The sequence below is a fragment of the Jaculus jaculus genome, chromosome 1 (genome assembly GCF_020740685.1).
Source record: "Jaculus jaculus isolate mJacJac1 chromosome 1, mJacJac1.mat.Y.cur, whole genome shotgun sequence".
Classification (NCBI taxonomy): Eukaryota; Metazoa; Chordata; class Mammalia; order Rodentia; family Dipodidae; genus Jaculus; species Jaculus jaculus.
In genome coordinates, this window is record NC_059102.1 from 308,998,819 (window position 1) to 309,012,626 (window position 13,808).

Sequence of the window (13,808 nt, forward strand, 5' to 3'; positions counted from 1 at the left end):
TTAGCTTGTTAAAATATAATCAATCTTTCTTTCTTTCTTTCTTTTTTTTTGAGGCAGGGTCTCACTCTAGCCCAGGCTGACCTGGAATACTCTATGTAGTCTCAGAGTGGCCTTGAATTCATGGTGATCCTCCTACCTCTGCCTCCCAAGTGCTGGGATTAAAGGCGTGTGCCATCACGCTCAGCTTAAAATATAATTTCTAAATGGTTATATGAAACAGTAAAATTGCCAACAATCTGAACTATATTTTAAAGTCAGACTAATAAGCAAAAAAAAAAAAAAAACAAAACAAGCAAGTGAAATTAATACTATATTTTAACCTCATTTTATTAGAAAAATTCTAACAATCCAATCTTTGTCCCCCTTACCACAAAGTGAAAAGATCTATTCAGATATCCAACTTTTCTGATGCTATTAAATGCAATGATTTCACCCTTTAGAATATTTCCATTTTTGTTCCTTCACATCATTAGATAACCTTAGGAAATGGAGCCTGGATCATATACTATAACTACTAAGAACTCAGATGGAGTGCTAGAAAGGATTCTAGGCCACTCACAAGCTGTTTTTTGTTTGTTTGTTTTACTGTATAAAGGAACAAGTTTATTTTCTTGAGCTTTATTTGTTGACTTCTGGTGATGATACTCATGGCAACAGTATCAATAATAACAGTGGTGAAGATTGAGAGGTTTCTAGGTATCAGACACCTTTTCTAAAGTGTTCATTTACAATTCTTAGACATAAATACTAAAAGTGTCTCTTATGCTGCAGGTGAGGAAACAGATGCAGAAAAACTACCTGTCTCCATGAAAAACGCAGATTAAGAGCCAAGATTCAGGGAGATGCAGTTTGGTTTAGAGGCAATGCTCTTTTCTATATTACAATGATCTTTCTAACATTAATGATGTATTTTTAATGTAATTTTCTCATAAATAAAGGGAATGTGAGAAGGGAAGTATGTGAAACTCATAAAGCTTAGGTGATTTTCCAAGGTCATCAGCTCAAAAGCCAACTAGTATTCCTTCCACGTTGTGAGCCATTTCTTACAGTAACTTATCTTGATCTGAGTTTTATTTTTCATATAAAATAAAGCCAAGACAACATCCTTGGCTTTGTCAAAAGTAAATGAAGGGCTGGAGAGATGGCTTAGCAGTTAAGCACTTGCTTGTGAAGCCTAAGGACTCTGGTTCAAGGCTCAATTCCCCAGTATCCACGTTAACCAGATGCACAAGGTGGCGCAGGCATCTGGAGTTCACTTGCAGTGGCTGGAGGCCCTGGCACACTGCCTCTTTCGGTCTGTTGCACTCAAATAAATAAAAATAAACAAACAAACAATGACAACAAAGTAAATGAAAGTGGGCTGGAGAGATGGGTTAGTGGTTAAGTGATTGCCTGTGAAGCCTAAGGACCCTGGTTTGAGGCTCCACTCCCCAGGACCCACATAAGCCATCAGATGCACAAGATGGCACATGCATCTGTAATTCATTTGCAGTGGCTGGAGGCCCTGACGTGCCCATTCTTTACCTATCTGCCTCTTTCTCTCTGTCTGTCCTCTCAAAAAAAAAAAAAAGTAAATGAAAGTGATTTCATTCAAGTGAGGGTTTATGTTCATAAGCAAATCTAGCACACTTCTGTCTTGACCTTCCAGTTCTCTCTGCTCTAGGTCATCTGCTCCTTCTCCTTCCCTCTTGAAATCCTCTTCAACTGCAATGGTCACTCTTGACTAGTCCTCAACTACCAATCACAGGATCATTTTTTGATTCTACTAATTCCTTCTACCCCCCAAATGTTGGTTTTATCAATGCTTTCCCATTACTATGTCCACATTTTTTTCTATGACAAACCAACCCTGAGTTCCTAACAACCCAACAATTACCTAGATGTTTTTTTCTTACCACTAACCAAAAGTTAAGTGGCCACCAAGTCCTTTCTGTCCACAAATTATCTTTTCTCTTTTATCCTTACAACTAGTTCCACTTTTGTCGAATTTCAACAGGACGTCCCAATGCTCTCCTTCCCTCTATTCTTATCCCTACTCATTTTCCCTTCTAAGTTTAAAATAAGCTTTCTTTTTTTATAACTTATTTATTTATTTGAGAGAGAAAGAGAGAAAGTGAGCATGCCAGGGCCTCTAGCCACTGAAAACAAACTGCAGACAGACAAATGTTTCACCTTGTGCATCTGGCTTACATGGGTACTGTGGAATCGAACCTGGTACTGGGAAATCAAGCCTGGATCCTTAGGCTTTGCAGGCAAGCACCTTAGCTACTAAGCCATCACTCTAGCCCCCTAAGTAAGCTTTCTTAATACAGGGTGGGGGAATGTCACTCTGCTCCTTATACCTTCCATAGTGACCAATCCCCCCGCATTAGCTCACAGAAAACTATTTATTAGAAGATATCTGACTATATTTGACTCCCAAAGTGCTAGTTAGAAATTTTAGGGTGGGGCTCAAAAACTTATCATTCTCATGCCTTCAGTGACTCATAAATAGTCTGAACCTTGGAAAACATTAAGCTTTCGATTTAAGATCAGATTTCTGAAAAGTGTCCATTAGATTCTTTCATGAGCTGGTTGTTACTCATCTCTCAGTTTACTACATTCATCTCTGCAACCAATGCTTTTGTTTAAAACCATTATTTATATTTCTCAAATGCACACCTCTGAGCTTTGCAAATGCTGTTCATTTTCTAAGACTGACATTCATTCCTTTCTCCAATGAATACATTCTTCCAAGTAAATGTGAAGTCTTCTCTAATCATAAAGGCACAATCTCTCTGTGTGGTTCCCATGACTTTCTGTCTAAGTCAAATACAACACTTACTTGATCTATATGTTAATCAAAAGTTTAAAGACATGTTTAAGGAAATAGAAATGCTAAGAACTTTGATTTAATCATTTCACACTGCATGCATGTATCCAATTATTACATTATATCCATAATATATACAATTAAAAAAATAGATTAGGGTTAGAAAGATGGCTTAGCAGTTAAGGTGCTTGCCTGCCCTGCCAGGTGTATGAGGAGCAGTGTGAGCTCTAGCTGTTCTTGGGGCTGGCTGCTTTCGATGGTGTCTCTCTGCTTGGATCTATGGAAGGGAGCCAGCTTCTTTTGCCATTGTTAGAACTTCTCCTGGATCTGTAAGCTTGAAATAAACACTTTCCTCTCATAAGGCTGTTTCTGATCTGGTGTTTATCTCCGCAATGAGAAGCTGACTACAACATATACTTTCAATGCTCAATCTATATTCCCTTAATATATTCACATAACACTATCCAAATATTAGAAGCAATTTACCCAACTTTTATTTAGGATATTGAATGATTTCATTTAGACTTTTGGCCAAACTCTTGGTCCCTCCTTAGCAATTAAAAAGATGAATGGCAGTGACAGTTAACCTTTAATAATGTGGTATGTATGAAAAAAGTTATTTTTTAATGTAAGCACTCATTGTTTAAAACCAAATTTAATAAAAGCATGTCTCTTATGGACAGTATTAGGGCAAAAATATTATTCAAGATGGACAAATTCTATGGGGGAGCTCACCCTGCTGGCCCTGGGGCGTCTGTGAGATGATAAACTGTGCTGGCTGCAGGTTGGTGGTCGGATGCACCAACACAAACTGTTGCAGGTTGAGATTTTGCTGTTGAAGCTGTTGTAGTTGTTGAAGATCCTGAAAAATCAGAATTGAGATATGAATTAGAGATTCTGAAATAAAGCTGGACCAGTTATGTTTCCAGCTAATTACATCTGTCATAGCAAATACAGATGAGTCGATTTCAGCACTTCTTCGTGCCCCAACAGTGTGGGCTCTGGCAATGTTTTACACAATGAATGTGTGAGCAAACCTGGAGCCCCTCAGGAACTTGTTTGTTTGTTTGTTTGTTTCTTTGTGTGTGTGTGGGGGGAGGGCATGATATACAATGTCATGACTAATGACAAGCCTAATTTTCAAGCAACTCCAAGTTCTCTCAGCTCTCTCATTGATCTCTGTTCTCTGGTTTTAAAGAGACCAACATGGGTTTTAAAAATCAAGTGGCAAAGGGGTTTTTAACTATTTGACTTGAGATATCAGTATTAAATTACTTTAAAAGAAAATTAGCTGTTAAAGCCAGATCCATAACATAACTAAAGTACCTTACAATTGCTCTATATAGTATTCTATTGTATAGTATTCATCTGTAATTTTCAGTCTTTCATATAGACCATCTTATCAAAATTAATCTCAATTTAGGGTCTCACACTTAGGCTGAAAAACAATGACGATAAAGAAAGTGGTCAAAACCAAAGTATCTCGATAGTACACAACTGTACTAAAGATTAGTCTAACTCTGTTTTAAAACATCTACTCAAACTCTTGCTTTAACTTAAGTCCACTCTGATTCTCTTCTGGAGGTCGGGGGTGGTAAAGTCAGCTATAGAATGTACTCACAATAACTCATATATTTTTAATAACTAATATTTTGACACCACAACTACTTATACTGTTTTCTTTTACTTGAGATTTTACTTTTCCTCTTTGGTCCTATAGTTTTGCTTCTTTTTCTAAGATTTATTTGATTTATTTATTCATTAGAGACAGAAGGGGGGAGAGAGAGAAAGAGAGAGAGAGGGGGGGAGGGAGGGAGGGAGGGAGAGGGAAGGAGGGAGAGAGAGAATGGGCACACCAGGGCCTCTAGCCACTATAAATGAAATCCAGACCATGTACCACCCTGTGCATCTGGCTTACGTGGGACCTGGAGAATCAAGCCTGGGTCCTTAGGATTCGCAGGCATGTGCTTTAACCACTAAGCCATCTCTCCAGCCCAATAGTTTTGCTTCTTTAAATACATTTTAGTCATCTTTGGTTATTTTACCCCTTTTAAGTGAAAGCTGAAACCAACAAATCTAATGCAGTTCTCCATGGTGCTAATCATACCGCAGCAGTGACGACTCACTATCTTTCTCATACAGGGTGGCAACATTTACTGTAGAGCACCTGAAAGAATGCATGCCTGATTTAATTAGTTAATTAAGATAAATACAGTATAATCTCCTGCTTCATAAATATGCCAGCTAGTTACTCAATGTCACTTAACATAAACAGTCAGTTATTCAAATAATCAGCTATGTATTTATAGCACCAACTCAAAAAAGCAAGCACATTCATTACTTCTAATTCAACCACAGTAAAGAATGGTACCATTTGCCTCACTGATCCAGGCACTCCTCAAGCTGTTATGGACCCACACTAACAATCCCTTAGAAGGCACTGTCACTTGCTCACCTGCGCAATCTGTATAGGCTGAGACAGCGGGATCTGCGTCATGGGTGTGGCAGCAGAGGCTGAGATGGTGGCCCCAGCAGCACTGTGCTGTTGGCTAGCAGAATGCTGCTGCACAGCAGCTGCCAGCAGCTGGGCCTGGGCCTGGGCCTGCTGTAGTAACAACTGTTGCTGAGCTGGCGTCAAAGTGAGCTGAAATCACAACAAACAAAGGAGCTTTGAAGGAGCAGGGCTTGCAATACAAATCAACTGCTTTGAAATGAGCAAGAGAAGTGATATTAGGCCCCAGCTACTCAGCTTCACATGATTAGCACGCAGCTGCAAAGGTTCACCTGTGACCAAACTTCCATTGCTAGCAGAACACCAAAATTAAAATGGAGTCCTCACTTCAGAGTTGAGCAATCTGTGCTCAAGCTTGTCCAGGGCCATAGAGTTGAGGCAAGAAAAGCAATGAACTAGTAAGCAATAATACAAAGGCTCACTGTTGACTGAGTAGGAGAACAAATGTACACCCTTCAGCACAGCCAGTGATTAGTTAGTTGAATAAGGAACAGGGGTAGTGGGAACCACCAGGAAAAAGAACTGATAAGGTCCAGCTGCTTCCCATTAGCTTCAATCCCTGCCACATCCCATCAATCCATCATGTTCTAAGATGTGACTGGAGAGTATGAGCTGCATTCATTTCTTCCCCAAATCTCCCAAGATGCCCTACACCCACACAAACTTTTCTGTCACTGTAAAGCATTTAGCCTTCTTCCAACATATATATAGGAAACAGGTGGTGACAGCCATTCTCTTTACATGCAAATGTGGCCTAATATCCAGGTCTAATAGAAGTCCCAGATCCACAAACCTAGAATCTCAAGTACCTCATTACTATAGATGCCAGTCACCAAAACCCAAACCCAAATGATATGTATTTAGAGCAAATTTAAATTTTCTTTCATAATGTAACTTATTTAAAATGTGCTTACTTATTTCAATTATGTAAAACCTTTGTAGATGACATGTTCTGATCAAGCAAGGAGGAATCATGTAATATTCTAAAATGCATGAATATTCATTTAGTGGCACAACCCTCCTTACCTAATAGGGTCTAACGTAACCTAGCAATCTGTCTATTAGAAACATAAGAATCAAAGCCAAGGTGTTCAAAATTTCATTACTCTTTGAGATGTGCATATAAATTTATATAATGCACATATACACACACATATTGTGGTGGTTTGATTCAGATGTCCCCCATAAACTTAGGTGTTCTGAATATAGGTTGCCAGCTGATGAGGATTTGGGAATTAATGCCTCCTGGAGGCAGACTGTTGTTGGGGGCAGTCTTACGGGTATTATAGTGAGTGTCTCCTTGCCAGTGTTTGGCACATTCGCCTGTTGCTATTGTCCACTTTATGTTGGCCAGGGGGTGATGTCTACCCTCTGCTCATGCAATTGCTTTCCCCTGCCATCATAGAGCTTCCCCTTGAGCCTGTAAGCCAAAAGACCCCCCCCTACACAAAAAGCTGCTCTTGGTGGGGTGATTTCAGTCAGCAATGCGAACTTGACTGTAACACATATCTACTAATGAAATTTTGTATGCAATTTTTGCAATAGTTCTTAAAAGAGCAGCTGGGCATGGTGGGAGGCATGTGGGAGGCAGAGGTAGTAAGATCCCTGTGAGGTCGAGGCCAGCCTGGGACTATAGAGTGATTTCCTGGTCAGCCTGAGCTAGTGTGAGACCTTATGGTGAAAAAAAAAACACAAAAAAACAAAGAGCCTTCTACTGCCCGAACACGTCTAACTGAAATAAAGAAAATAAAAAATTCTGGAGGTGGGCTGGAGAGGTGGCTTAGCAGTTAAGTGCTCGCCTGTAAAGCCTAGGGACCCCAGTTCGAGGCTCATTTCCCCAGGACCCACATTAGCCAGATGCACCAGGGGGCACAAGCATTTAGAGCTCATCTGCAGTGGCTAGAGACCCTGGCGTGCCCATTCTCTCTCTCTCTCTCTCTGCCTGTCACTCTCAAATAAATAAGTAAAAATAAACAAAAAAAGATTCTGGAGGCTAATGTGAATTGAATAAAAACTCTTACCATTTCTTTGAGTCCTTGCACAAAAGGTAACAAAGATTTTCAACCATGGAAAAATATTCTGAATGATGATTTAGAACAAAAACAGCTGAAAAGTTAAAAGCTTAATATAGTCATATAGGTTGATTTATTACCAGTAAAAATAAATGACACTTATTGAATGCTACATGCCAGAAACTGTTTTATAAGCTTTATATTATAAAAGTACTTGAAACAGTTATTAACATCTCCATTTAATAGAAGGGAACTGAGGTACAAGTAATTAGCTGTGAGACTAGATGGTCTATTACAGAATATTTCTTTTGTAGGTACTAATCCATCCTGCAGTGATGTAATTCCAACTGCCACTTAACCAAGCCGACAGCAGGAACGCCCCATTGCATGGTGAAGCAGCACTAAAGTCCTCAGTTTGTGTTGAGCATCTGTACTGATAACCTAAGAAATCTTGTGACAAAGGTAATTTTTCTAGAGTCCTTGAAGGCACAATTATGCCATCCTGCTGCTATCAGACAGCAAACAATAGCAGTTCCGACATAAGAAAGTTGGTTATAATTTTCTTAGTTAAAACTTACCCCAGTTATCTGTCCTCCAGCCAGCATAAGCTGGGTCTGGGGAATGGCTGCCTGCATGGAAGGCTGCTGGGAAGGCTGGCTTGGCTGCTGCGAATCCCCGGATTCTTCACTAGATTTAGACTAAAATGGGGCAAGACAGGAAATAAAATATTTCAAATAGATGGTTAAAAAAATGTATTTCTTAGCCGGGCGTGGTGGCGCATGCCTTTAATCCCAGCACTCGGGAGGCAGAGGTAGGAGGATCACCGAGAGTTCAAGGCCACCCTGAGACTCCATGGCGAATTCCAGGTCAGCCTGAGCCAGAGTGAGACCCTACCTCGAAAAAGAAAAAGGAAAAAAAAATGTATTTCTTGCTGTACAGCTTAAGAATCATTTAAAATCTGTGCTACTCAGTTTTGAGTTTTTCAATGCAGGGTCTCACTGAAGCCCAGGATGACCTGGAACTGTGAGGTCCTCCTACCTTTGCCTCCTGGGTGCGGGGATTAAAGGCGTGAGCCACCAAGCCCGGCTACTTTTCTGTCTTATATGCCCTTATCCTCCTACTTTACACAGTTTTTAGACTTTTTATTCCAGTGCCAGCAAAATTGCAATTATAATTTTTAAAAAAGAAAGCTGAACTGAACCATCCCTCCACAAATCAACAAAATCTTTTACAACTTCAAATTTTCCATTCTGATAATAGATAAAGGGAAGACTGCACTTTCAACTCATTTCTGTATTAGATCCTTCACAGTTGTGCTGTGTGCCTTGTGCCTTGTGTGAGTCTCAAATTTCTTCATATACTGTATCAAGGACTGACTACTTGACTCACAGAATGTTTTATCTGCTATTTCAAAGAACTGTAAATGTAGCATCTTCCATCAAGTAATATATAAGCTTGAGGGGAAATACTGCAGTTGAGAAAGAGAACACACGCATGAAAGGGGCACAGAGAGAAAATTTTATGGTAATTAAAACTGGTTATGCAGAGCATTAAAATTCTGCATAGATTTGCATATTTCCCACCACCTGTTTGGGGACTGCAGCAAGGCTAATTAACATAAAAGCTCTGATTAATTCTGCCAGTCATTGAAAGATAATTACAGTGCAGGACTGTAAACATTCTGCATTGGAGATACAGCCTGTTTGCCAACATCTCTCTAAGGCATGTTAAGTTTACCATGGCAACCAAGGCAATTTTCTGCCTCTTCTCCCTCAGAAAGGAAGGTCACATTATCTCCCTTTCTTCTCTCTCCTTGTATGCATGTGTGACTAAGTCCATATTCTACAAGGCTTCATGGAATGCTCAACCCAAAGTCTTTAATCATTAGTACACAAAAATCAATCTTCCAGAATACTTTTCTTTCTTCTTTACTGTTACCTAAATACTACAAATGAAACAGCAGGTTGATGGAAATGATATGGAATAATGCAAAATACGTGCCTTTATATCATTTCCTTAAGGCTCACTCATGGAGGCAAACAAGCCATATTTGTTTTATAATTTTGACTAACCATCAAGGTCTGTAAGTAGGGTTAACTTTAATTTTTCGAGGCACATTTTAGAGCAGAGAGGAAGTCTGGTAGTTTTATAAATGTCCTCACATTTAAGTATGGATAAGTAAAACTGAGTTCTAGGAAATTATGTGACTTGCCAAAGGTCACACAACTAGTTAGTGGCACAATAAAAATTCAAAACCCAAGAATTCCATGTTTCTTTGTCCAGTGTTCTTCCATGAAAAATAGTAAAAGACCTTTGGGAACAAAAGGAAATTTAGTAAATTATTTGGGTTTCTGTTTGGTATGTGTTACAGTTGTATAAATTAGAAACATTTTATTTAAAAGTAAAACACTGGGCTGGGCATGGTAGCGCACACCTTTAATCCCAGAACTAGGAGGATTGCCATGAGTTCAAGGCCACCCTGAGACTACCCTGAGTGAATTTCAGGTCAGCCTGGACTACAGTGAGACCCTACCTTGAGATCCCCCCAAAATTAAATAAAAATAATAACAACAAACAAACTAACTCTGGGGCTGAGAGATGGCTTAGCAGTTAAGGTGCTTGCCTGGAAAGCCAAAGGACCTAGGTTTGATTCCCAGCACCCATGTAAACCAGATGCATAAATTGGCACATGCATCTGTAGTTCATTTGCAGCAGCTGGAGACTCTGGTGCAGCCACTCTCAATCTCCCCCCACCACAATAAATAAACAAACATAAAAATATTTTTAAAAACTCTGAAAGTGTATTTTCTTGTCCATCTTGGCTCATGAATACTAATGGAATATAAAGTTGACTTTCATTAATGGTAATAATTACCATTTGAATATGAGATTCAGTAATAAACATAGACATCAGAGGTAACAGCAATAATAAGCAGTAATAACCCTAAATAGTAATTATTATAAAATATGTGCTCATTATAGAAAACCATGTACTCTTATGGTCATGGCAGAGTGGTTAAGGTGATAGACTCGAGAATCATGGAAAAGTTAAGTAGGAAATCTGACCCGTAAACACATCCCAGCTTACCTGTACATTTAAAGATTGGGCGGCAGCCTGTAAACTTGTTCCAGCGAGCTGGACCTAGAAGTAAAATAACAAGAGAACGTTCTAGTCTGAAATGTTGACATTCATCACTGGACTTGTCATCAGCAAATACTTCAGAAGTCTCTACCAAGTATCATTAGGTATGAATATACAAAGAGGCTTACTTTTTTAAAGCATCTTACAATTATTGTAATAATTAAGTAATGCCTTTCATTGCTTTAGATTTTAAAAGGATAATTATGAATGGGAAAATGCTGATTTGTGATTTTCTCAATTCTAACTGCCTTTCTTTTCCTAGGAAAATTATTTATCAGCATAGAAAAGGTTAAAACTTTACAAATAAAAATACAGTTAATTTCTTTTACATGAGTGTCATCATTGTATGTGTATCAGCAGCCTTGCCACACTTAAGACTGGGTGCTCTTTACTTACAATCTTATTTTGTATTCACAAGTGCTTAATTAGGGTCTAAAAATGCAATCACCTTCCACATTTACTTAAAGAAACATTAAAAATAAACTACCTTCACACATTATTTACATCATTAGAAACAACAGAACTATATTTCAAAATTTCCATGTACAAGTCCCACATACCTACATAGGTAAGTCCTTAAGACATTTACAGTCGTAATTTAAAACTTCTAGCTATGGTAATCTGTCCTGTAAACCACACATGAAAATATCTTAATATTTAATATTCACAATTCATACATTAAAATAATTAATAACACATGTGAAATTAGAAGAACATCACTTAGGAAACAGGAAAATAATTGTTTCAGACAAAGGTCACCATTAGATCATCTATCTAATGGGCAAAACATGACAAGCATAAGATACTTACTATTCTCAACTGGATTTCCATAGACACTTTGGATTACCAAGGTAAAACAACTTTACAGAGGGGATACCTTGCACACAGATGATCCAGTGTGTACAGTCGTGTACCAGAAATGAGGTAAGTGCCCTCTGCTATAGGCACCACAGCAAGGAATTCCATTACTTATGTCGTACTCCTACCTGAAGCAGACAGTCTGCATATAACAGACAACCATGATGCAACAGAAAACTAAAATGAGGAACCTTACCAAATAACTGCTTTGTATTCTTAAGAAGCACCCATGTCTTGAAAACAAAGACAAGCTAAGGAGAAAGACCACAAACTAGGCTAGACTAAATGGAAGCCAAACTAGCATGGTGGAGGTGGGAATGTGAAAGCTATTGCATAAGGACCCAGGCAACTAACTGGATACAGATAAAGATAAACTCCAAATTTCAGATCTAGGGATTAGAAAAGTGTCACTAACAAGGAAGAGATCCATTTTGAATATATAGGGCACGAATGTTCTGAGGACTGTTAAAACCTTTATTTACTTATTTAAAAGAGATAGTCCAGTCCTGTCAGCCAGTAAGAATCCTGCCAAAGAAAAGTCAAAATCAAAAACAAACAAACAAAAAAAACCCCAACTCTCACCCTCAGAAATTTGTGGTTAACATGTTAGATACAGTATAATCAGAAGAGACAAATCTGAAGAAATGATGCTTACACCTTATAGCTTAGAAAAAGTCAGCCAAGGAGCCAAAGGAAAAGGTGGCAGGCACAAAAATTATGAGGAGATATGACTTATTAAGTCATGATTTTCCCAGTAAGTTTACTGAGGAACTACTGTCTATTTATTTATATAGTCCTAAAGAATCACCTCATATTATTAATTACAAGAGATAAAGTTCCCTTAGCAGTAGATCAATGCAATAAACACTACCTAAGTCAAATGATCACAGAGTATCCTAATGACAGGATAAGCAAAATCAGAAAAATTGTGTGATATAAGGCCCTGAGATAGACTCAGCACCACTTCTGTTGTATTTCTTTTAAAAACAGCTTAACTAGAAGCTCATGAGTAAACAATTAAACAAATCCATCCAAATTTAAGGAACTGTGTAAAACAGGTAGCCTTGATCTCAGTCATGAAAGAAAGTCAGATTAAGGAACTGTTCTTGATCAAAGATGACTAAGAATTCAAAAAGTACCAGGTACAGACCGGATAGCAGACAGGGACTACTGAAATGTGATCATGGATGAGAAAGTAATCTTATACCACTGCTCAATTTCTGGAACTTGAAATCTGTGTTGCACTTTTTAGGAAAAACACAATGAAGTGATTATAAGTAAATGGCCACAGTATCTACAACTTTCAGTTCATTTAGCAAAAACTAATATTTTGTGTGAAACACATGCAAGCAGAGACAAAATAAATATGGTAACATAGGCTATCATTTTTTTCATAGACTTTAACTAGAAAGTTAAAAAATTAAGAGCATTTCCTTCCCATTCTATTTAGCTAGGTTTTACTGTGGTTTTTTTGTTTTGGCAGTATCCTGTTATGTACCTCGATTGGCCATGACCAGCTCCAATCAGCTACTTTCTAACATCATTCAGCCTCAGCTCAAAAATTAAACTCTACAACACAATCTCTTAGATTGTACAGGTTAAGTTAACCATTTTTCCTCCGTGTTTCCATATATTTTACCATTAACTTGTGTAGTCAACAAGTAATTACTGAGCACCTATTATATTCTGAGCTTTTTGTTGTTGTTGTTTTTTGTTTTCTGAGGCAGGGTCCCACTCTAGCTCAGGCTGACCTGGAACTCACTAGTCTCAGAGCGGCCTCAAACTCATGGCGATCCTCCTACCTCTGCCTCCCAAGTGCTAGGATTAAAGGTGTGTGCCACGATGCCTGGCTTCTGAGTTTTTTGATAAGTCTTGGGGATACAGGCAAATGAAAAAAGGTTCCCACCTTTATGGAGCTTTTAGTTAATGGGCAAAGGAGCTAAAAAGAATGTATTTTGTGTAAGCACATGCATATGTATAATGGTAAGGAAATGCTTCATGTTCTATCCTGGCCAATGAGTGGGTTAGAAACAAAAGGTGAGACACTGAGTGTTAGTTATGTATCCAATCATTTGGTAAGTGATTAATTTTTCAGGGACTTCTGTCTTAATGGGAATTCCAATATATCAAGATATCAAACTCTGGTTTTCAGATCTTTGGTCTGAGTGGTATTAGAGGATCTATAATTTCAACAATCAGTACAAGAATTTAATTGGAATCTGAATCCAGTAGGGAGAAGACTGTATCATCTATATACTTCTAAGGTTTTTATTCAAACATTTGGACTGTACTATGTTTGAATATTAAATGTCCCTCAAAGGCTAGTGTATTGAAAGCCTTGAGCCCCAGTTCACAGTACTACTGGGAAGTGGTGGAACCTTTAGGAGGTGAACCTAGTTAGGTCACAGAGGCTGCTCTTAAAGGAGCTGTTGGGTGGCAGTTAATGCCTCTTTCTGCTTCTTGGTCACTACA

The 13,808-nt window shown here is 38.4% G+C and overlaps 1 protein-coding gene across 2 annotated transcripts in view; it reads right to left on the reverse strand.

Moving 5' to 3' along the window:
- The window catches only part of Pou2f1 (POU class 2 homeobox 1), a 160,362-nt gene that overhangs the window by 39,088 nt on the left and 107,466 nt on the right, over nucleotides 1-13,808 (reverse strand). For both annotated transcript variants that reach the window (XM_045156232.1, XM_045156238.1), the window contains 4 exons: nucleotides 10,425-10,478; nucleotides 7,915-8,034; nucleotides 5,268-5,456; nucleotides 3,548-3,674 (listed from right to left, as the gene is read on the reverse strand). In XM_045156232.1, coding sequence (XP_045012167.1) covers nucleotides 3,548-3,674; nucleotides 5,268-5,456; nucleotides 7,915-8,034; nucleotides 10,425-10,478 — 490 coding nt within the window. The remainder of the gene's footprint in view (nucleotides 1-3,547; nucleotides 3,675-5,267; nucleotides 5,457-7,914; nucleotides 8,035-10,424; nucleotides 10,479-13,808) is intronic.